Here is a 25293-nt window from a genome sequence, read left to right on the forward strand (position 1 = left end):
CACGGAGCTTACTATAAAGCTTCCCCTAATAAATGGTATGATACGAAGGTCAGCCCTTAATTCACCATCAAAATATCTTCTGGGCGTAAAAGTAATGACTTCTGCTTATACACTATCCAACCCTGACAAGAATGCTACTTGACAACGCATTTCAGACCTAGAAAAATGTTCTCATTTGCGTCAAGGTGCCGAATGTCAGCAGATTCACTAATATGCTTATTATTTGCACTGCAGTGGTGGAACGGAGTACGCCACCATGAGCCCGCCGTACTCCGCTACTGCCTGGATAGGGAGCCAAAGAAATAAAACAAGATTTAATCTTGTCCGAGTCACTGTGCAGTTGGTGAAACTCGACAAGTCAACATTAGGTATTCAGAGTGGTATTGTGGCCTAAAGGGATCACATGCAGCCTGCACACGAGAGCGAAGGAATAGCTTGGTTCTGCTTCGGTGTTTGTAAATTTAATTTGTTCAAGAAAAAGCAACTCTGGAAGGGATTACTAGCTAGGATCAACACTCTTACCAAAGAAAAAGGGAAAACGCAAGTAGGAATAATATTGACATTTTTGTAATACAAAATAGCTTTTTGGGCTTAGGTGAATAAATAGAAGTCGGAGGCGATTGCAGCTCAGCCCTGGCATATGTGAACACTCCACTCGGTGTTCCTGAGTAGGAGGGCCTGGAAAGGTTGAGTATTTCATGAAGATGGTATAGGTATTTAGAAAACACCATATTTTACGAAATGTTAAGATTTATTTAGCAAAATATTGTCGAGTATTGCCTCAGTGCCATAGCTATTTCTTCAAATAAGTGGGGCAATAATATTCACGGCATAAAACCATCTGATATATTGACCCGTAATTATTGCCAAGATCTAATTCCATAGGTTCGGGGAAGGATATCTGTGGTTAAATGCGTAAATCCCGGGCACTCAGGAAACAGGGAGCCTGTTGGCATACACATACACGCATTGAAATGAAGAATAACCAAGATCTAGAGCAATGCACTTTTGAAACAACAGTACAAGAGAAACCTGTCAATCCCCTCCGGTAAGCGCAGCTCTGTATTTACGCTACCTGCAACATCTCTGAATAGCACAGTTATTCCACCGTTTAAAGTTGTCTCTGGTCCTACAGCAGAAAATGAGCAACAAATTCTTGAGACTGTGAAAAGCTCTTTTTGCTAAATACCGCAGGGGCAGAGGTGCTGACAATGCCTCTGGGACTCGGCATGGGAGGGAAGGTGCCCTGGCCTCACATTTACTCCCTGGGCCCTTTCAATAGGCATTAGAGACAACTGGGGTAGAGGGTGCGGAGGGCAGCTGAAAGGGATGGCAGAAAGGTCTCCTATTTTGATCTAGCGTGAGTCCTTGCGATGATTAAAACTCCAAATAACTGTTAAACATAATGCATATTTTCTCAGAGCGAAGGACAATGAATACCTTTTCCTCACAGATTGGTACTTCAAATATAAAGCACAGAAAGATAAGCGCTGGCAGGGAGGAATCTAAAAATATGTCTTGTTAAGCTTGATTAATGAGCTAATAAAAAGCTATAATAAGAAAAAAATCCAATTAAAGCATCTTGTGAGATTTCTCTCAAACAGAAATAAAGAACCCAAGAGAATGGTAAAACTTTGAAAAATTAGTATGATCCAGATGACAGCCTTAGTATTCAAGCCTACCGTACATCAGTTTTATACTTTCTTTGACTGGCTGTCCTTTATTTATCATCTCTGATGCGTGCTGTCTGGAATTCTGATCCTCAATGACTTCTCTTTTACTTTGTTATTGCCTCGCAAGTATAACATCTGAATTTAAATACAGACATATTAAAAACGCAGGCATTATACAGGTGGTAGGTACAATACTCTCTTCAGAAAACCTGTAGGCCTCTGGCACAACGCGTGGCACTTAGAAACAGTGAAATAAAGGCAAAACCAGAGGAAACAACAGTCATCCATCACCTGTATAAAGTCACAAAACAAACTAGCTACCTTCATCTTATCACTGATGTACAATGGACAGAGTAGAAAGAGTAGAAAATTTATATTCTGACATTCACTTCTCATCAGTATCCGGTACCCGAGGGTAACCAGAGGATACAGGAGCAGCGAGGACACTGGAAAGGGACTGTAACAGGCACAGAAGTGGGAAGAGCTGTAGATTTGGCACTGGATCACAAGGAACCCCACAAGGAACCCCAGCCTGCACCTTGCAGACACTGGAGGTGAGCAGCACCCGGCGGCAGCCTGCGAGGAAGGCAGCGTGCCGGAGAAACCCGAGGTTCCTCGGAGGCACAGGGCCGGGGCTCAGCAAACAGCAGCAGGCCAGGGACAGCCTACACAGGGTCAGAAGGAAAAGAAGCCTGAGGATCTCGTACCAGGGCCGGTAGTTATTTTAAAACTTCAGAAAGTGCCTATTTTAACTTACTGAGACATACTCTGCCATCAGCGAGCGTCGGAGACCCCAGGAAAGGTGCATCCCATCTCCCTCTGGTGGCTGGTCCACGGGAGAGAGCAACCTACTATGGCAAACGCTTGCTGTTTGCCAAAATGTACGCGATTGCTTCTGTGGAAAGCTCCACTGCCCCCCAACCCACAGTTCCCTCTCCATTTTAGGTTGTGGTTTTTGGGTTTTTTGGGGTTTTTTTTAAAAACATGAAAGTATCTTAGTATACATACTCTAACTACACAGGCATATTATTCTTCTCTTTGAACAGTTCAGTGAATATTTAGTGTTTATTTTATACCTCTTTCTTTCAAGTTGTGGCTCAAGGCCTCACACGAAACACATGAAATACCAAGCGAACTTCCTCGTCAACTGCCAGGAGTGTTTCACAAATGAACGCTTTTCAAAACACTTTGATTAGGACTTTGCCTTTTCTAATTTGACGGCAAGGGACCCAAGGTACACAGAGATTACGTTGTAGCTGCCGGTTTAAGTGCCCGCCCAGGACTCTTGGACCCGACCTTAACAACCAAGTTTCCACTGACCTCAGATGTTTCAGATAGAGCCTGTAAAGATGTGCCTTGTTCTACACTGGGTCTAAATGTGGGCCTCGGTGACATGCCAAGCACCGCAGCCGAGCCCAGAAGCTGGTCGCCCACGGTGGCGCTGACCCCCACCACAGGTTAGGCCAGCCTTAGAATCACAGAATCCCAGAACGGTTTGGGTTGGGAGGGACCTTTAGAGCCCATCCAGTCCAACCCCCTGCAGCGAGCAGGGACATCTTCAACCCGAGCAGGTCGCTCAGAGCCCCGTCCAGCCTGGCCTTGGATGTTTCCAGGGATGGGGCATCGACCACCTCTCGGGGCAACCTGGGCCGGGGTTTCACCGCCCTCATTGTAAAAAATGTCTTCCTTATATCCAATCTAGATCTACCCTCCTTTAAAGCCATTCCTGTCACAACAGGCCTTTCTAAAGAGGTTGCCCCCATCCTTCCTGTAGCCTCCCTTTAAGCACTGGGAGGCCGCAATAAGGTCTCCCCGCAGCCTTCTCTTCCCCAGGCTGAACCACCCCAACTCCCCCAGCCCGGCCTCGCAGCAGAGGGGCTCCAGCCCTCGGAGCATTTCTGTGCCCCCTCTGGCCCCGCTCCCACAGCCCCGTGTCTGTCCCGTGCTGAGGAGCCCAGGGCTGGAGGCGGCGCTGCAGGGGGGTCTCACAGAGCGGGGCAGAGGGGCAGCACCCCCTCCCTCGCCCTGCTGCCCGCGCTGCTGGGGATGCAGCCCAGAGAGGGCATGGCTGGCTTCTGGGCTGCAACTGTGCTTTGCTGGTTCCTGTCCAATTTTTTGTCCCCCAGTGCCCCCAAGTCCCTCTCCGCAGGGCTGCTCTCAGTCCCTCCATTGCCCAGCCTGTAAGGATACCGGGGGTTGGCCCGGCCCAGGTGCAGGACCTTGCACTTGGCCTTGTTGAGCCTCGGCAGGTTCTCACAGGCCCGCTCCTCGGGCTTGTCCAGGTCCTTCCCGTCCCTCCACCTGCCCACTTGCTTACTACATGTCCGTGGCTCCTGCAGCTACTAGCACTGCTCATTAGTTCCTATTCAATGCTGGCAACTTCAAAACCCCTCAATTCTGATGGTTTTCCTTTCTGCGGCTTTACTATTTTTAGATGTTTGGCGTCCCTCCTCCTGCTCCTTTGCAGATGTGCCCGGGGAGGGTTAGGCTGGGCATTAGGAGAAGGTCCTTCCCCCAGAGGGTGGTGGAGCCCTGGCACAGGCTCCCCAGGGAGGCGTCACGGCACCAGCCTGGCGATATTCCAGAAGCCCTTGGCCCAGGCCCTCAGAGACACGGTGTGAATTTGGGGTGTCCTGTGCGGGGACAGGAGCTGGGCTCGATGGTCCTTGTGGGTCCCTCCCGGCTCAGGGCATTCTGTGATTGATTCTGTGTCATGTGGTGTCAATCTGTTGTCACAAGTCAATCTCTGACCCCAGTGTAACCCCCGGCCTCAGCAGCAGAGAGCACCCCAGGATGAAGCTACGAACGACAAACCCCAGCTACAAATGACAGAACGGGCCCAAGGCATACCAGAGGCAAGAAGCAAGGCATGTTTTCTCGGTAGGAACGCGGGGCGTGCAGCCTGGACACCATCCCAGAGAGCGCGGGAACGCCTGGGTACCCCCCCCTTCCACGCTGGGGACCCTCGGCGCTTCCGAGGACTCGCTGACGGCTGCTGGGCTCCCCGGGGCTCTCCAACCCCGCGCACAGCACACGCGTTTCCCAGGCCAGCAGCAGCAGGGCTCCCCGAGCCCGCCCGGTCCCTCGGCAGCCCCGGGGACGGCCAAAGCGGGGTGCTGGCGGCGGGCGAAGGAGCCCGACGGCCCCAACACCTCCATGAAAACGCCTGTGGGCGTTGCGAGCCGCCGCCTGCCCGCCAGCCTCCTCAGAGAAGCGGCGGCCTCAGGCGCGGCCCCCCCCACCCTCCGAGGGGCAGGCCCGCCCCGTCCCGCCTCGGCTTCCCGCTTCCTCCCGCTCCGCCGCTTCCAGTCCTGCGCGCTGGCCGCGCCCCCGGGCCGGGCCGGGCCGGGCCGGGCGAGGCGGGGGCGGGCGGCCGATCGCGGCCCCCCGGGGAGCGGCTCAGGCGGGGCCGCCGCCCGCGCCGGCAGGGAAGGATGGAGGCAGAGGGCCGGGGCCCCGCGCCGCCGCCGCCGCTCCCCCCGCCGTCCCCCGACAGCCGCAGAGGGGCCGGGGCCGAGCCCCAGCCCGCGGCGGGTGCCCCGGCACCGGCCCGGCGGCCGCTGCTCGCCGCCGAGGTGCTGGCGTTGGACGATGAGGAGGACGACCTGGAGGTGTTCAGCAAGGTACGGCAGCGCCCTCCCCGGGTCGGGCCGGACCGGGCCCGCCGCTCGCCGGTACTTTGCCCTGCCGTGCGGCGGGATGGGGCGGGACGGGACGGGGCCGGGCGGCGGCGATCGCGGCCTCTGTCCCGGGCTCTGCCCGCCTGCCCCGCGCTTGGCCGGGCAGGGCAGGCCCGGCCGCCGCCGCTGCCCGCGGAGAGCCCAGCCGGGGCTCGGGGTGCCGAGGGCGCCGCGCCGGCCCGGCCCGGCCCGGCCCAGCCCCGGTGGGCCCGCTCCGAGCTCGGCTTCGGGCGAGCGCTGCGGGTCGTGCCGGCTCCTGCCCTAAGTCTGCCAAGTGATCCGGAGTCGGTGTTACCTCGCCGACTGTGTCGTGTGCCCGTCAATTAAAAAAACACTCGTATTTAGTACTTGCAGCTGTATTTAAATATAAATAGCTATTTCCAAGTTTCAGAGTTTTCTTCTAAAAGATGAAGTCTAGCACCTTCGCGTAGGAGGTTCAAGAAGGCAACACCTGCATTTTGACGAAGAGAATAACGTGAGTGTAGCTGCCGGTGTATCAGGGTCCCCGCTCCGAAGGCACGCAGGCTTAGCTGGGTACGTGGGCGCCCGCATTGCTGCCTTTAAATAACCCGACCAAGTGTGCTGTGCCTGCCGTGTATGTTGTTTCTCATTCCGTACGGATTTGGTTAAGATGAGATTTACCTCTTGCCTTCTCAGCCATTGAAGAAGAAAGCATGTCATGGATCTATTGGCCTTACCAAGGCAGTGTCTGAAATATAACATACTTTATCCTACTATATATTGTATATATAAAATATATATTATCCTAAAATATAAGGACGTACTGGTAGCTCAGGTGGAAAACGTATATATAGGGGGCTAAGACCCTGCTCACCTTCTGGGCCTTCTGGACGGCTCTGGGGTGTTGGAGAGATGCAGCAGATACTTTTCCCACGTGATGCCAAACCTATTTTCAGTAGGACCGATGGTCTTATGAATTAAATGTGTATTTTTTTATATTTAAATTAGATGCATTTTTTGATATGCGTGAATAAAAACATGGGAATGAGAGCTTCATTCTCAGGAGCTGTGTGTTTAGACTTCGTAGTAAAAATCTTGAAATTCATGTATTTTAAGGCCAGAAGGGACTACTAAGTGATTTAATGGTCTGTAACATAGAAGAGGTCTAGCTAAATTTCACCAAGTTATCTGTGTTTTTCTGAAGCAAAACTAGGGTCTAGCTAAATCCTATTTTCTAGAAAAGCACCAGCCTTGATTTGACATGGAGCCACGAACGATTCACTGAACTTGCATGCAAAAGCAGTGCTAAAATATAATTTTAGTTGTCAGTTTCTTACTTTGAATCCTCTGAGGCAGTTCTGCACGCAGGTATCTGCCTGTCAGTACAGCGCATCACCAGTTATGCTGCTTGCTGGTCAGGAGCGATGCTCCTTGGGAATGAAAAATAAGAACAAGTGTAGTTGATACGAGTTACTGCTGCTGCGTGGCAAATATCTATGTCTTTAAATTAAGCAACCTGGATTCATGTCAAATATTTCTTACTTATATTAGATCTTAATTCCTATTAATGCATGCTACGTGATAACTTATTCCTGCAAACAAGAAAATTTGTCATACTCTGTGAAAATACATTCTTTCCAAAGCTTGCACACCTGCATTTAGTGGTTGTATATAGACCAGAAATTCACAGTTTGCCTTCAGGTGCAATTTGAGGGCTGAACTTTTGAGCTGATGAAAATCTGTGAGGTTGATTGGGGATTCCACCCCATTTGTTCCGTATATTCAAGGGAAACTGATGAGCTAAATGTAGCTTCAGACTAAGTTTTGTAAAACTGATTTTTCCATAACGCACTGTTCTAGGATCACCTTGTTTTAAATTGTATCTTAATGGGGTTTCTCACGCCCCTGTCTTTAAGGCAGCGGTGTAGCATCTGCAGGCCAAGTGGGACAGCAGCGGCAGCGTGGCGTTTGGTGCCTGTCTCTGACATGGACTTCATTTTTCTCAGTTCAGTCAATGAAATGTATCAGCTACCAAAATGGTGAAAAATGAGATTCTTAAAAATTGTCAACCTCAATACCCTAAGTTATTACTCAAGATGTAAACACAGGGCTTTTATTTTTATGGAAATTCATAGACGTTTAACCTGATAGTGTCATAAACCATCGGCCTGGTATCCTGTGACATATCTCAAATATTACAGACTAGCATCTTCTTCGGTAACTCTTGATAAAGCATTTCATGAGGTGACGTGTATTTCACTTTAGCCTAGTTTCTGTTACCATGGAAAAAGTTCTGAGGCCTTTTCAGCAGAGACAACTTCTGGGGGCTGAGTTATGAGTCACACAAATACAATGTTTTCCACCTGCTTTCTTCTGTTAGTTTCAAAGTATACCTTACCACATGTATCACAATGCCCATTCCGTTAATCTTTGCCTTCCTTGCTAACCGATTCGGTGACCTAGCATTGACAAAGCTGTCAGCGCCTTGGTTAATACTTAAAATCTTTAGCGGCTCTTCTTTCAATGTCTGTTTTACAGTGTTTTGTCTCCATTTTGTAATTATAGAAAACTTCATGGTATTTCTGGAAAATATACCACTTCAGAATTGCATAGAGGCTAATTCTTCTTCCAAAACAAGTTGATCAAGGATTTGAGACTGATTTATAAGTGATTTTTTTTTGGCCAAGGAACTGTTCTGTCTTCCTGAATGTCATTGCTTTGTTGAAGAATGCTTCAATAACTAAGCTATTCTCTTACAAGACAAACTCCCCTACCACATCCTTTATCTCCAGCCGTGCTTTGGATCCCTGGCCTCAGAAGACTGCAAGCTCTGGATCCTCGCTGGGAGGGAGGGCTGGACGGATGAGGCATAGATGCAACCCCGAGTCAGGGACCTGTGCCCTGAGGAGGAGTGGTGCTGAGGCAAACCCCCAGGCTTAATGTTTTCTACAGGGAGCTGCAGGCTCAGCTGTGTGCTCAGCCTACTTTGAGGCTGCTCTGGCAATACGAGTGTTTTCCTTCCCTTATTTATTTTGGAGTCTTACTGATCCGTTGCAGCCAAACGTGAGAGTGAGATGGTGGGTAACTGCTAGTATTAGAGGAAGGAGACCCCGAACAAGGCCCTCGTGCTGCCAGGAGCTCATTGATTTTCCATCTGTTTGCTCTCCTGGCCAGTAAATCAAAATGCATGAACCTCATCCCAACAGCTAGAAGAATTGTCTGCTTTTCCTATGCCACAAAAATCCTTCTGCCCTCAAGGGTATGCACACAAAAACATAGTTCCAACCACAAAATTACAGCTATATAGAAAATAGAAAACTATCATCTTTTTTTACCGTGTTTCTGTGATGACATCAGACTTAATGTCACATGAACTTCAGGAACTTCTGGAAGTAAACATGAAGTATCATGAGTATAAAGAAAGAGAAACAGATGCTTGTTTAAAACTCGCATGCATTCACTCGTGTGCAGATGAACACTAGAGCTGCATTACCGCAGAACTGGAGACCTGCTTATTTTACAGATTTTTATCGCCTGTGTTTTGTTTCACAAGCCACATATTCATAAGCGCTTCCATATAAAAATATACTTTCAGAAACCTGCCTGCATAGAGCAATTCTTAGTAGCAACTTAGAGGGAGGAACAAAACATTAAGGTTGTAATGACCCATGGAAAATGAGAAAATATTAAACACGTTTGCCTTCATCCAGTGTAGGCCTTGCAGAGTCATTATTCCTCCAGTTATATGGCTGTTCAGGTCCTGGACATGTTCACATGCATTTTTCCTTGCCTGGAAATTTCCTGCTGTCTCAGCACTTTGCATCGCATGGGCTGCTCTGAACTAGCGGTCCTCATTCTTCATGTGGAGCGTGCCAGCGGGCAGTGAAAGCAGCCTCTCTGCTAATCCCCCACCACTCAGGACAGTGCTGGCTGGCTACCAGTATAGAAATAATGTGTAGCAACACACCGAGTAAAAACAAAAAGACTTACAGGTGTACAAGTCAGCAGCTATATAATATTTAAAACGTTGCCTTTAGTCTTCCAGCCTGCTTTTGTCTCCCTGTTCAAAGAGCTGTGCCAAAGTGATGGGAGAAGGACTGGTACATCAGTGCTTTCCGTGCATAATTCTCGATATAAATTCCTGCTCCGTATTCGTGGGAGTACGTTGATAAATCCAAAGGAGAGGGCTGGCAGTAAGCAGCGCGGTTTAAGGCAGGAAAAGAACAAGAGAGGAGAGCGTGTTCCAGAGGAAGTTTTGATCCAGCTGAATTCAAAGGAGGAAAGGCATGCCTCGCCACGCTCCGCAGCGCTGCGGTGGTGTGCTCTTCCCTCCCACGAGGTCAGCCTTGGGACGATGCCGTGTCTCTGGTTTCTGTGGCCTCCCACGTTTCCACTCCCACCGTTGGCGCGGTTTTCCCTTTAGCAGCATCCCTTTTCTCCTTGCTCCATAGTTAGGGAGGCACCAGAAAGGGCGACTCTTTGCCTCTTGGTAGTTAGCGTAGCCTACTATGCTTTTGGAAAACTTCTAGAAAACAGATTAATTTTAAAGTTTCTTATAAAAATACTTCATTAGACTGGATATATTAGAAGCAGCATATTAAATGTTTGATATTTAAAACATAGTGATTGGTTCTAATTGCCCAAATTTATTATTTTCAGTGATTTATTCATTTATTACACTCTTTTATGGTGTTAGTGAATTTGATTTTCCTAGTCACTGTATCCTTCAAGATTCCAGGTTAGCAGATCTCATCTAGACTTGCATCTAAGAAAGAAAATGAGAATTTTTTTTGCCTGTTTCTGATTTCCTCTGTTTCTCAGCATTTGAGTGATCGCCACTGAACGCGCTGAGCAGAAGCAGCTGCTGTGGGGGCCTATTCTTAGAGAGCTGTGGTGGAAGTAGTTGATATTATCAAAAAGTGGTCTTCCACTTCAGCAAAACAGTGGTTTGACTTTTTTATAGAAATTAAGAAGCAAATTTGTACTGCATCCTTACTTGCTGTTTTTCTTCTTTAAAAGGTTAAATTTATGTCTCTGTAAAAGTTTTCCACTTCAAACTTCGTTTGAAAATGTGTGCAAATGGAAATATCCAATTCCAATAAAAATTCTCATTTGGATTTTGTCTTGTTTTCATTTAAATTCGTATTTTTTTATCCATCCTGTTCAGGTTATTAGAGATAATTCAAACTTCCTAAGTCCTGAGTAACAGGTTTCTAACGATTTTAATAAAGCTGGTAAGTATCCTATACAATTACTGGCTGCTTGGATTCATAACTAATTTTAGTATTCCTAGGTAATTTCTCTTTCTAGCTATGCATAACATTCTTGTCAAATGGTAGCATTTTGCTCCCTCTCAGTTTTAGAATAAACCTCATTCTTATTTCTTACATCCTCACTGAGGCAAATACTGAAAAGGATAATAGATTTGCCATGTACAGTACAATTCTTCCATCTGCTCTATGTTTTTTATGTTTTACCAGTCTATTTAAAAGCTTGCCATTTTAGCGTCTGAGACACATGCGTTTGCATGTGCGTGTTTGTGTATTGACATGGATGCTCTCATGTCTTGTCTTAGGATACGTCGCTGGCTGAGGTAAACTCATTCAGTCCTTCAATGCCAATATCCCCCTCATCAATGATAAAACAGTATAAATTTGAAGATGAACCAGAATTAAGAGATCTCTTCATTACAGTCGATGATCCTGAAAGCCACATTACAGCCATTGAAACATTTATTACATACAGAGTAGTCACAAAGGTAAGTGTCTACTCATGGCTATAAAGGCTTCCATTGATAACAGAAGGAGCGTTTTCGCTCTTCCATACCGTTCTCTGGGATATTACTAAATTTATATTATACCCTGATTTTGCCATGAGTTGTAGAGCACTAAACCTGGATGGAACTGTGCAGTAGATTCTGAAAGAAAATTCAGTGTAAGTCTGCACACACGGGTGCTTAGGTTTTTTGTACTGAGAAAATAGCTGATAATTCTTCAACAGCCAAATCACTTCTATATGAGAATAGCATTTTCTGTTGGGATCTTCAGCAGGAATATGAAACAGCAGAAAGGCTGAGTTCAGAGACACTGTGTTAGCCCAAGTATTTACGACTTTTGGATCACTTGCAGGCTAGCAGCCTTTTCTCTTTCATAAATGTTACCGGCTACAAAGTCTTTCAGTTCCATTCTTTTGCAGTTACAGCGTCCACTGTCACAGGGACGATTGTGTGGCATTTACAGTTGCATATGATTTCTGGGGGAACTGCCACAATTCTCCAATGAAAAAGTAATATTAGGAAACAACTAAGTGTATTTTTAGCTGTCCTGAATGCAAGTTATTTACTGGAAATACGGAAGAAAGCCAGCCTTGTGAGACTAGCCAGCTCTTCTGGGATTACCAGCAAATATTCTGCAGGCTGCATTTTGAGAATTGCACTGTTAATTTATTTTACTTTGAGTTCTTTTTAAAAGACTCATTTAAAACCAAATTTTCAAATGGGAATTATTCATCCTTAAATAAGAGGAGATATCAATTCCTCATAAAATATTTAAAGAGTAGGAAGAGAGCTATCTTCGTTAGCTTGCTAGCAGTAATGTTCACTTTATATGTTTTTTGTAGACGAGAGAACGTTTTTTCTTCAGGCAAGTATGGAAGGGCTGTAAGGTGGATTGCTTTTGCTTTTTTTTATCTGTTCTATCCTTTCTTATCGTATTTAATTTGAAGTGCTGGTTGTTGATGATAAAGTAATAGCATTCCTCCCACATACCCTGAAAAATTTTTTTTCAACCCTCAAAAATGTTTAGATTACAAAAGCGTGTTTTGAGGTTTTTAGAATTTGCTTCCATCGCATTATAAATCTCTGTGCAACAATGAATGCTAAACAGCGCGCATTAATGAAAACATGGGCTCTTTGTGGCTTGATTCTAGAAGATAGAGCAGCGATCAAATAAATCTCACGGTCTGACAATTTTGCAACCCTGTAATAAGCATTTTTTTCTAGGCATTAAAGGTTTGTTGGCAAGTTCTAACAAAGGGCTACAAAACTGGAATTGATGATGGAATGCGGAATCCATTAGGCAGCGCAGGAAGTGTTGGTGCTATGATATGTTGAAATTTTCACCTTTTGAATGTGGGGATTGTTGACCGGTGTCAGCAGGTCTCAAGGACCTATATCAGCTATTTGGGGTTTTGTTTTTTTTCAGAATGCTAAAAAATGGACTCTCCTCACTCGTAGGTTACTAATCGCTTTAAAAGAAGTGCCCTAAAAGTAACGAACATAACTGTGATTGTTAAAAGGAAGATGCCACACTAAATGATTGAAATCTTTTGGAAACACTGTGGTAGGCTAGTTATTACAAGTCACAAGTTTGATTTCTTGCTAAAATGGGATGTGTTTTATCTCTTCAAGTAGTTGGTCGCCGCACTTTGAAAAACAGCAAGCAACACGGGCAAAATAGAATCACGTATGCACTCCCTTCAAGTACTCGCTTTTCTCCAGAATCTAGAACTATTTTGTTCTTTTCCTCTGACATTCTCACCCAGGCCTGCTTTTTCTGCCTCTGGTTTTCAGACATCTCGTGGTGAATTTGACTCCAGCGAATATGAAGTTCGAAGGCGATATCAGGATTTCCTTTGGTTGAAGAGCAGACTTGAAGAAGCACATCCAACACTGATTATTCCTGTTCGTTTGCTAAAACTTAAGTTATTTTTATTTGTTTGTAAGATGGCTCCAGTTTTACACAGAGATATTTAAGGTCTTTCTTCAGTTTCTGAAGTCTCACAAAGGTTAAAGCAACCTAGTTTCATTGGTTTTACGCATATGTGATTATTAAAAAATCCCATAAAGGTATTTCTTACGTTTGTAATTGTGCCATTTGCAGTAATTTATGTCCTTCCTTCTTAGTGGTGCTTGTATTCTTCTGCAGTGTGTGCTACAAGAGCCATATTGTGAATGTGATAACGTTATAACAATCTGTTTTTTGCGTGGTGGGTTCTACAAGGTATACCTATGGTTTTTAGTAAGTAGAAGAACTATTATAAACCCCGTAGTATTATGCAAATTATACAATGTATTTTTCTTTTCTTCCTTAGCCATTGCCTGAAAAATTCATAATGAAAGGAATGGTGGAACGATTTAGTGATGAATTCATTGAGACGCGAAGAAAAGCTTTACATAAATTTTTGAACCGTATTGCTGATCATCCAACTTTAACTTTTAATGAAGACTTCAAAATTTTTCTTACTGCACAGGCCTGGGTAAAGTGACTTTATTTTTATTTACGGTTATGTGAAACCACGTCTTGTGTTAGTAGAGTATATCGGGAGTCTCCCTAGTTCAGTATTCAATAGTGTCCTCCCACGGCTTGTTACAGAAGCGTCAGGAGAAGGCAGGGGATTTATGGAATATTCATCCCCTGAGACAACCTTTTCTTCTGTGCTTTTGGTAATCATGTGTGTGGCTGTAAATATTCCTGCACCTTCCAAAGCAGTTTTTGTTACCACGCTTGGGATTTTTGTGGTAAATTGACAATATTTCAACTCTGCGTGCTTTTTGGTGTATATATAAGCTTCCGAGATTACATGAAAAGTAGTATTTTAAATTAATTCTTGTTATGGTATGGCACTGTCTTTTTCATCTGCTTTTTTTTAAAAGTTATACTAGCCTCATAAAAGAAAAATAAAGCCTTTGAATTTCCTGGTGTATTTTTGCAAGATAAATCCAGTTGAAACTTGGAGTTTTGTACTCAGAAAAGCCTGCCTGTGAACTTCAGCAAAGGTTATTCTAGCAACATATAAAAGGAGTTTAAAAAAATAGATTAATTCTTCCAGTAGGAACATTGTTTGCTTTTCTCAACGACTTATTTCTGCAATCATTGCCTCTGCTTTCCTGTTCAAAAGGCTAAACTGCAAACTAGCTAACTCACCCTAAGGAATGAAAGGGTAAAGGTTCTCTGCCGTCTTTAATCGCTCTTGTGAGAGCATGATACGCGGCGTGCTCGCGTTTGCCCAGAAAGGCTTAGCTAATAAATGCACATGACAGGGACGGTTCTGACGCTGGTCGCATAATTTTAAAGTAGGATTTATAAACTAAAAAGACACACAAAGGTTTATGTATGTAGTTTGTTTTTTTTTTTTTAAAAAAAAAGCTTTAAAGTGTGCATTAGTTTTAGAGAATTAAAAAAAGGTTCATGGAAGTAAACACGGCTTGTTCTGTCTACAGGAGCTCTCCTCACACAAGAAGCAGGGCCCCGGTTTGCTGAGCAGGATGGGACAGACCGTCAGAGCTGTAGCATCCTCAGTAAGAGGAGGAGTTAAAAATCGTCCTGAAATGTTTACAGAAATGAACAATTACGTGGAAACGTTTAGTCAGAAAATAAACGTACTAGACAAAATAGCTCATCGAATTTACAAAGAAGAAAGGGGTAAGTAGAAAACAAGTATCAGTTTTATTGATTAAAGCAATTAATATATTGGAAAGGTAAATTAGCACACATTGCCAGGCAAAATACTCTTTCCAGCAAGTGGGGGGGAAACGGGAGATTTGTGTTTACGCTTTGCTTTTCATAATGGTCATTATTCTGGCAGACCTTCAAGTTAGTTTCAATAGCTTGTTAATAGGATGAGTTTTAACATGTAATCAAAGTACTTGATAAGCAATTTAGAAGAAAATGTAGCAAGGGTGGCTATCTTGTTACTTGTGCTTTTTTTTTGGAATGCTGCGTGACCTTTTGTTTTGAACTTTCAATGGAATGTAAATAGTCACAGCTTTCTGTGCTGTCTCATGCTGGCATACTGCTGTCTAGATTCCAGATCTCCTTTTCGTTTTCATTCTGTACCTTTTTTCTGTGTTAACCAAGTGGAATTATTTTTTTTTTTCTAATAACTTTACTGTTGGCCATGATTTCTGTCATGGGAAACTCTGCCTGTTAGAGTTTTCTTAAGAAGGATGACTTAATCTCATTTTTTTCCCTAAGTAACAGCAGTTTGAACCCCTACCTGGAACACTAAATTACTGACTTTCTGAGATTGACCCTGATTCCAGACTAGGCCTGTTCAGTAGAATTTCTGCTGGTCAGCACCAGAGGGATTTCACTGTCTATATAATATAATTTGAAGAGCTGCGCTGTGTTCTTTAATAACCGAGCCCTTGTGCTGTATTGTGTGGTACCAGATCTCAGCGTGCCCTCACTAAATTGGAGGGGTCTTAAAAAAGGAAAATACATGCTGGTGAAAAGAGTTCCTTTTGATATCATTCATTTCAGTGGAAATAGCTGGCTGAGGTCTGTAGGTTCAAGGCATCAGTGCCAAAGTGTTTCTCGGAAAACGTGAATTTTGACATGCTCCCAAATGCTGTAGGTTATATCTTCTTTCTAGATTTTCCAAATAGCACTTGGCAGAACGCTTGTGTGCCGGGCTGCACTGTCCTGGATATGAGCTGTTGATAGCTGTGATTCAGAGAATGTTCCTGCTTGCAATAGCTTAACGTGGGATTCTTAATTGAATGAAGAAACCTTCAATGGAGGTTTCTTTTGTCCAATTAATCTCAACATAAACATGGCACTCTTCGTGGCACACGTCTGCTTTGCATATTTGCTTGGACATTTTTTCATTATAAATTCAACTGTGATTAAATTGTGTTTTCAATGCAGGACCAATGCGTTCACAGTACCTTCCTGCGCACAGGCAGCTTCCAGGTCATATCCAGCCTTGCCCAAGTTTAGTCCTGCCAAACGGCACGGTGAATTCTGGCCATTTTTCTTTCTGCTTACAGATTATCACTTGGCCTAGAGACGTAAGAGAAAACATTCATAGGATATCCATTTATTTGGGTTAATAAAACCTACTAAAGGAGATAACACGTGCAGAACTGCAGTGAATGTCAGTGTGTCTTCTGCAGCTTTTGGGTCATACTGAGGCTACTAGTTTTAATAAAGGGATTCAGAGTATTACTTTAGCAGAAGAATTCAGGGCAGTAGAAGCACGTCAGACCAAAGCAGACCAACATGCTGTGGCTCATGTCCCGCTGTAGGAAGACAACGTGAAATACTTCAGATCATGGGGTGAACTGAATATAACCCATGAAGTCTCAGAGTGTGTGTGTCCTTTTAAAGTGACTGGGGCAGTTTTGCTGATAGGTTTCGAAGAAATGCTTAATTACAATACATTCATTGATTAGTTTATTCATAAATAATGAGCCATGGTTTACTTATCTTGGTCATTTGAGCAAGTTTAAACATTAGCCTCAATCTCTTGCTTTGTTCACAGTAAACATGAAGCTGCAAATAGTATCACTTAGACATCTATTAATGAACAAAAGACTAATATGTGTATATGTTCCCATTAAGAGTATTTTAATGAAATGAAGGAATACGGCCCCATCTACACACTCTGGTCAGCATCAGAAGAAGACACAGCAGACTCCCTAAAAGGCGTTGCCAGCTGCATCGACAAGTGTTGCAAGGCTACGGAGAAGCGAATGGCAGGGCTCTCCGAAGATCTGCTGCCGATCTTACACGAATACGTTCTCTACGGTGAAATTCTGATGGTAAGGCTTCCTTAAGGATTGCTTATGGCTGTATATAAAGTTTGGTTTAGGCCAGTGACAAACACTAGAAGAGAATTTGCAGCCGATGAAGATGATTTTGCAGACCCTCTATTTACTGTTGTTACTAAACATGCACAGTGTAGGACAGCTGTCCCTTAGCAGGGAATCCTGTTGGTCCTGTTTCCCTTGCTAAACAGGCAAGAGGGACCCCTTCCAGAGGAGAAGCGCTTGATAGTTTTGGGTGGCAGGCAGCCCTTGGTAGCTGGGCTAAGGTGTCTGGTTTTGCCGTCTTCAGAGAGCTCTGCATTGTAGCAGAGAGGCAGGAGCACAGAAAGGTTTGGGGAACAGCAGCTGAGAAAGACCTCTTCTGACACTGCTGAAATATGAACTCATCGAGTAACAGATTGTGTGGGGGAAAAGGAGTGGAGAGGTTTTTCCCTTTCTAAGAGATGTTCCTAAATTATGTTTTCTTTTTCCAGAACAGCAGGGAACTTCCAGTCCCTGTGCCATTATATAAGCATGTGTTAGTCTTTGCCATAAGGTGATGCTCTCAGTTCCCTTTATGTACGTATTTTTCTTACACTTGGAGAGAATGTAAAAAACCAGACTTCAGAATTTATAAACTTAATGCTGATGGATAATCAACATAATTAAGTAACTGAATTCAGCGTGTCATAATTCCCACTCTGCTGCCTCCAGAAAGCAGAAAATGTGTACAAACCCCTCTTTGTCTAGGTGTTGAGCAATGCATGCTGCAGTATCTGTTCTTGCCTCTCTGCTGGGAGCCCAGCTCCTGCTGCAGTGGTTTCTGAGGGCTGCCAGTGTGTTTCAGGCCATGGGTAGAGCAAGACCCAAGTTAACTTGGCCTTTGCTGGCACTGTGCAGAGCGCTGCCAGTTTCTCAGTAAGGCTTAGCTACTGAGAGGTTAAGAATTGCTTCTGCAATGATTGCTGTCTTTAAAACCAGCTTCACTGAAAGAGGGACCGTACAAAATGTCCTGTATCTCATAGGCCTCGTTATTTACATATATGTGCAGGTAGATGGAGGTAGGTATTGCTTTGCTTCAAGGTCTGAAGAGATTACTGACCTAGCAATTGCAGGTCTCCCTCCCCCCCACCTCCAAACTTATTTTTCAGAATTTCTAAGTCTGTTACCCATAAGCCATCCCAGCCTTTGTGCTATTGAAGAGATGCTGCCTGCCCATTGCCTCTAGTCTGCAGCCTGGCTTACCTGAGAAGACCTTTCGCAGGTCTTCTCTTTTGTCCAGAGCACAGAGAGGTTTCTGCAGACAAACCCCAGAGAGACTACCTGGCTCTTCGTGCAGTAGCTGTTGCCCTTTGCTTTGGTTTTTTTTTCCTGCTTGCAGTGTTCTTCATGCAGTGCTTGCAGTGCAGCATTAGGCTGCCTTGAGGTCCTGTCCGAAGGAAAATCTTCCTCCAATAGCTCATATTCTGCAACCGTTCCTTTCCTTTCATTCACCAGGGATTTTTATTTGTCCTACAGTTTACTCCCCTCTCGCAGTTTGGAGAGGGAACTGCTAGTCTGGATAAAAATACCATAGGGGAAGTCACACACCAGCAAAACCTGCTTTCAGAGGTGTGTTTAACCCCTCATCACAGGGACCTTTGTGCGGTGCTGCCCAGATCACGTGCCAATGTGCAGAAGAAGGTGTGGTCAATACAATACAGTCCTTGTACTTTCCAGTCTTGGGAGTTCAGCCTTAAACTAGGGAAAGAGATGAATTCATAGCTAAAATATTTACATCTGGACTGGCTCCCTCCTAACTAACTCACAGGACAAATCTGGGGAGTGCAGAGTACTGCTGTGCCTCAGGGTACAAATTGCAGCAATAAATTGGTTATGAGTCCACATACAATTATTTGAGGGTTTTATGGCAGAGTACCATTAGGTATTATACCAAAAAGCTGTAAAAGTATAACATGTTTTAAAAACACAGTCCCTCTGTTTGCCGTTAGTAGTCAGCACTTGTCTATAGTTGTGCCTCATTAATATTAAAATCATCGTGTTTTTCTTGTAATTTAAGGAGTATTTGTGATAAATTTGACAAATGGTCATTAAAACAGTTTTTAAAAAGGCAAAAGAAATAGTAAAAAAGGCAAAGCATTTGTAATATGAAGGAAAGCTGTTCCAGACATAGTTGGTTTGCTTCTATGCTTACAGCTAAACATTTTCTGTATTTATCTAACCGAAAGATATTCTGAGCAATTGAAACACAGATTTATGAGCATTAGTATGTATTGCTAATCTATTACTCAGATTTGTCCAAAGTCAGGTTTACCAGTTTTTTCTAGTCAGTACCTGTTCAAAAAGAAATTATTTGAAAATTAACCCCCTAAATTATTCTATTGTGTTTGTTAAAGTGACAAGATTTCAAAGAGAACTCAGTCAAATAAGACAGCTAGAGAAGGTAGAGCTGCTTGTGCCCTGTGCTGTTTCAACATGCCCTATGCTAGAGGTGAATAGTGCAAATCTCTCTAGTATACGCAGAAGAAGCAGTAAAACCAGTTGTGGCAAGGTAATGTAAAAGAAGGTTTTGAGATCTGTAATTATATATGTCCTGCTTCTCATTTCTTTTTAAAAGGACTAAAGCCTTGCAACATTTCTGCGACATAAGCACACCTGAGTGTGCTTTTACAGGGGAGGAAACTAAGGCAAAGAGAAATTTGTAAGGCTTCTTCAAGGCTACCGAGCAAATCAGCATCGGAAATAGAAATTTAATCTGTAATACCGTTCCTGTTTTGTAGTTTAACAAGTAAAATTCCTTCCCCGTTCTAATTATTTTTTGACGTTATGCTAAAAATCCAATACCTGATAAGAGAGTTTTAAAGGAGGAAATAATTACGTATGCTGAAAATAAGCACATATATCGATGTCAGAACATCTATCATTTTAATGATAATTTTATCTGATTTTACTGAACTAGATTTGGCACTTACAAAATAATATTGGGGGGTAAAGCCACAATTTCAATAATGCCTAGTATACCGTTTTTAGTCATTTATTCTACTTTATATTGTAACTTTTACTAAGAGAAGATACTTTCATTCATGAAATTTGGCAAACTCATGTTGCTGGTTTAAAATATGACTATCTAGTACGTTGAGCTGATACTAAGTAAACTGCTGTTGCAGTTTTTCTTATACAACTAGTAACTTTACCGTGAATGGCAGATTCTTGCACAACTGATTCTGGATTTACTAAGATTCTTGAAAAACACATAAGATAAAGTAGAGGTGTTGCAAAATAAGTCTTCATGACATGATTTTAAGATTTTTGTTGAGGAAAGTACATGTATCATGTCAAAATCATTAAATGGCATCATTCTGTGATCTTGCTTAACTTATTAAATAGCCAAGATGTTTGATGGTTTTCTGAATAGATGGCTAAAATTTGGTGCGGTTTACTTCTTTTGTATTTTTGTCTTCTATATTAAGGGTGTTTTGAAAAGGAGAGACCAAATTCAAGGCGAGCTCGACTCCAAAGTTGATGCTTTAGCCAATAAAAAGACAGAAAAAGATCTGGTGAGTATGTACAGAAAGCTGAAATCTTCCAGGCCTTATTCTAACTGCAAAAGATGACCCCCTGAAGAAAGTGCGTGCTCCGAAGCCACGCTTTGTAACTGGATGGTGTGTCTGTAATTCTCTCACATAATCGGAAAAGGCTTGGTCTTTGTAGCTGTGCGTGCCAGGCGAAGGCAATCAGGAGGAAGATGCAAAACTTCACTAGATAGGCGGCTGGAGCAAAGGAGTGGTAATAGTGGGCAACCACTGTGTTTTGTCAACACAGACTGTACCACGGCTTATTTTTAGCATTTCTGTTTACTTCCACACCGGGAGTTAAAAGAAAGTAAGACTTGCTGCAGTGCTCTTGTAGCTGCTGCTGCATTGATGTAGGAGAGGGAGAGGAGGTGATTAGAATGAGCAAAGCTGTTCATTAGACTTCTTTAAAATTAAAAGTTCTGGATTCTATTCTTTCAGGTTTCTGTCTTAACTGGTTGGGCCCAGGGACATTTTTTTACTTCCAGTATGACACCTGTATTCATTCTGGTGAAGTCAGACCGTAACTGGTAGCCCATGGGGGTAGGCACCCCCAAACCCATCAGCGAGGCTCTGCAGGCCCATTAAAAGCAACTTCTGGGATGGGCATTGGCATTTTTTCAGTTTTTGATTGTTTAACTCGCCAGCCTAAATAACAGCCTTTTAGCACAGTGTTAACACAAAGTGTTATAGAGGATAAATGGTATATAAAAATGACGAAATAATAATGACTCTAACTTTTTAGAACATCAAAGGAGAAAGTCCTTGACATTTCAGATACTTTTTATTAAGGTTGTCATAATTAGCTTCCATGTAAAGATGAGCTGTTTAGATAGTTTTTGGCACTTGAAATGCATATTTTTATTTGATTTCTTGTCACTGAGCTGAATAAGAATATCTTATCACTGTCTGATATCTACGATGGCTATGGTGTATTTTGTAACCATTTGCCTCCGCGTACTGCAGTGGGACAGTAAGTAAATACCTCTGGTTTTGTTTTTTTCCTGAAGTAAAATTCTGATTACTTATGCCTTATATTGTCCTCTCATTTCACTGCCGTTGTGTTTTCTCTAGTCTCTTTTTGTTTCCCTCCTTCCTCTGCCGCTTCTCCTGTCCTTTGTCCTTTAGTTTACGTATAAAGTTTGAAGCTGTTATAAAATGCGCGGAGGGCGGTAAGTTGGAGAAGCCCCCTAGGCTGGGGTTGGGGTAGCAGTGGCAGGTCCTAGTCCTCTGCTGGCCACAGTATTCCCGTGCTGCCGTGTGGGGGAACTGGCAGACCCGCTGCGGGCTCCTGCCGTAGCCTGCCCGTGACCCCAGCACCCCGCGCCACGGGTGCCCCGCGTGCCGGCAGCACCCATTAGTTGCATTGCGTGTAAAAGCACAGTATACATTAAGAATGATCCTTACGGGTCCCTCCCAACTTGAGATACTCTACGTTTCTATGAGCCTTAAGAATTTATTCCTGCAGAAAGGAGTCATTGCGGAAGTTACTTGTATGTTATTTGTAGTCATATCAACTTCTCCACGTTGCGTCCCTTTTAATCAGTACTTCAAGTTTGTATGGTTTGTTGGCAACCGGCAAAAAGCAGTTGCTTTTGCACAGAGCGATTCAGCGACGAATTGCGATTCTGTACAGTTCATTTAGCAGCTAGTCTTATTGCTGTCCAGCATAGGGAAGGGAACGCTGCCAGGCAGGACATGGTCTTTTCGGAGTGTGTTTCTGCTGTCATCTGGTGCAGGCCTCAGACAAGGTGCGTGCACTCTCTTTTCTTGAGCTGTTACAGAAAGAAAGGAATATTTTTCCCCTTAGAATAGCATTAATCATACCACGTTGATGTGATATTGACGATGGTTTACTCCATGAGATGTTTGTACTTGCTTCCACTAAAACTTTGAGATCAGTTTGCACAACCTGGTCTTTCTTCACTGTTTCCAAAACTGCGTTTACAGTTTTGGCAAAAGCCTTTACACAGTGTGATCACCCAGGTGTCCAGATCTTTGCTTTATCTTTTAACTCCTCTATTTCTTACTCCTTTCAAAAAATCCTGCTTCTGAGAGCCTGATGCTCCTTGCAGTCTCACGAGAGCAGTAAAACAGATGTCTGTTAGTCTAATCTGATCATAAAATCCTGTGTTCTCTAATTGAGTAGCAGCTGTATCCGGAAGACTTTTTCTTCATTAGAAGTTGAAGGCTTTTTCTATTAATGACAGTTTGGCCACAGAGAATGGTGCACTGCTATTTTTACCCATTCAAGTAACTTTCAACTGTTTTCTTAATCAGTTTTTTACTATGTTTTAATTTTTATTATGTGTCGAAATATTCTGCTGACATTTCTAACCTGGCTGGTTTCAGAATAAAAGGTGGTCATAACACAGGCACCGTTATTGGAATCGGTGTCAAACGCTGAGTTTGGCTGTGTTTGCACATTTCTATTCCTACGCAGAACTCATGTAGCTTCTAATGATCTCATAGATGTCAGATTGAACTTGTCAGTGCAATCTAGTAGCCAGAAATTCTGCTGACAATGAGTGGCATGAACTCTAATCTCATTTGAAGTACATTTCCACCACAGATAAGGAATCTCAGACTGTCATTAGAGCTGATAAAAGGCTGTGAGATCTTTAGCATTGGTCACAGCAAACATTAAATGATTTAACAAACAGGAGGTTATACAGCAGGAGAATACAAAACATCCCCAAGGTCAGTGCGGCTGAAATAGGCTGGGATCGCAAATTAAACCTTGCGAGATGTCAGGCTCATTGGCTGGGAAAAGAAGTTTTCTTGAGCTGTGCTTCCACCACCGGGCTTTTAGACGGCTGCTTGTGGCGCTGCTAAAAAGCCAAAACCTTGTCTCTCACTCCGAAATTTAATCTACGAAGAAGGCAGTTGTTCAGGGTATGGAAGGTTTGAAGACTGTGATTTTGGATGCAGGCTCTGACAGATATTTGGGAGGACTTTGGTGTCCTCCTGCTTATCTAGACCTTTCCTACCTGCAGAGTTCTGGCTGTGAAGATGTTGGAGTTTGTGGCTCCATCGCTCCCGTGCTCCATTCTGAAGGCGTACACAGCAACGCTAGCGCATCCTCTGTGGGCTGGGAGTTTTCAACAGTTTTGGTACTGCCACTAGTGCTAACAGTAGTTCTGACAAAAGGTTGGTATAACGTGCTCTGACAGAACCAGATAAGCATTAAATGCTAACTTAAGGATTCTAGTGTTCAGCCTTGAAACTAAGTAGTAAAGCGATGAAATGCTGAATCTATCACGTTCTGAATATATCGTATGTTTTAACTCCAGGCTAAAAAGGGTTAGTATCACCAAGCTGTAGGATTAATTCATGTAGCAGATAGAAATTCATGCTATTTGGCATAGCGAGATAGTGTAAAATGCTGTGTCACTTACCAGGTAATTTGGCTGTTGGGCCAAGTCCCTTTGGCTACAGGTCGTACTGTTCACATCTGGTAGCGCGCCGCCCTGGCAGTGCCTGGCTCCCAGCGCCCGGTGCCGTGGGCCGATGCCTGATTAGCACCGTGCTGTCCTCTGGGGATCACTGATGTGAGATTTAATTTATCACTCTAGCTGCCTCAGTGAGATCAATGTAAGAAAATGGATTCAGAATCATATTTAATTTGCAGGATAAATGTAACAATTTACACCTTGTAAATGAGGAGCACGCTAGGTAGGTGTTTTTGTCGAGACCAAGCCATTCTTCTTTGATTTCTGCTCTCACGGCAGCTGAAGAGGGTGGCATTTGTGTCTCTCTTCAGCGGTGAAAAAGTAGAACTTGAACCTCGCTACCTGAGATGAAGCGTGGCATAATGCTGTCTTTAGACCTTAAGTCCAACCCTTGCCTTGATACAACACACAGTTTCTTTTGCGCTTTAGATGTTTAAACCTCATATCCAGGCAGGGATGTAGAACAAAGTCTGCCTGTCCACATCGTGTTGTGACTACACTGTGGAAGAACTGCGTAGTTCCTAGAAAAGGCAAGACAAAAACAAACTCTCAAATAAATGCCTTAAAGATACAAAGAACAAGATAAGGGGAAACCGCTGCAGCCAGGCCTTCTAAGTCTAATTTCTTTACGTGTGTAGCCTAGCTTATTCCCATATAGAGGGACTTTTTTCCTGCAAAAGCAGCAAGTAGATTCAACTGCCTTTCCTACTCTAAATCATCTAAAAATATTCACTGTTTTCAGTATTCCGTGTGCATTCATTTTTGGTATTTGAAGGAAGGGCAATTAACTTAGGTCATGCCCAAGATACTGAATCCAGCTGCCTGTAATTCTTTTAAAGGTAATTTCCCCACATTTAAACTTTGGATTAACCTTTTCCTGTCCAATACAGTGTTGGTAGTTACAATCACCCTTGTCCATAGTTTGATTACTGGTCCGGCTAGATAATTGAACATGGGCTTTTCAGTAAAACACAAATAATGTTTTGCATTTTGCTCTGGATTAATAACCAGTATTTCATTAATCTAGAAGTGTGGCAAGGAGAATCAGTGTAGAAATCAAGTCTAACTAAAAATGTTTATTCATCTGTGTATCGTGAAATGTGGAGAAGATCTATTCAGATTAAATTTTCGGTTTTACTAGGTAAGGAGTTTTTGGGTACTTTCAGAGCTGAAGGATTCTAGCAGGGGAAATTGAACTGGGATCCGTGGTTTGTGAATTAAGCGTTGGGCTGAGCTTCTGAGACCATTTCGGGCAGTGCTGCTTAATTCGTTTCTGATGGTGGCAGGACTGCGGGCTGTTGCACTGGACCACTGTCCTCCCTGCATGGTTCAAGCTGGAAAGCCAAGGCCTCCCGCATCCCGCTCTGAATGTTGACACTTCTGCATTCCGCCAATAGCCTAAGCAGTCCCTGGAAATCCTGGAAG

The 25293-nt window shown here is 43.6% G+C and overlaps 1 protein-coding gene across 3 annotated transcripts in view; it reads left to right on the top strand.

Moving 5' to 3' along the window:
* Positions 1 to 4677: 4677 nt before the first annotated feature.
* Positions 4678 to 25293, top strand: part of SNX7 (sorting nexin 7) — a 30462-nt gene continuing 9846 nt past the window's right edge. For 2 of the 3 annotated variants that reach the window (XM_075098214.1, XM_075098211.1), the window contains exons 1-7: positions 4678 to 5296; positions 10890 to 11072; positions 12885 to 12995; positions 13406 to 13570; positions 14535 to 14736; positions 16660 to 16859; positions 20315 to 20401. In XM_075098214.1, coding sequence (XP_074954315.1) covers positions 5108 to 5296; positions 10890 to 11072; positions 12885 to 12995; positions 13406 to 13570; positions 14535 to 14736; positions 16660 to 16859; positions 20315 to 20401 — 1137 coding nt within the window. In that variant the 5' untranslated portion in view covers positions 4678 to 5107. The remainder of the gene's footprint in view (positions 5297 to 10889; positions 11073 to 12884; positions 12996 to 13405; positions 13571 to 14534; positions 14737 to 16659; positions 16860 to 20314; positions 20402 to 25293) is intronic. The other variant, XM_075098213.1, reaches the window with a different exon arrangement.

Source organism: Phalacrocorax aristotelis, chromosome 6, assembly GCF_949628215.1.
Source record: "Phalacrocorax aristotelis chromosome 6, bGulAri2.1, whole genome shotgun sequence".
NCBI lineage: Eukaryota > Metazoa > Chordata > Aves > Suliformes > Phalacrocoracidae > Phalacrocorax > Phalacrocorax aristotelis.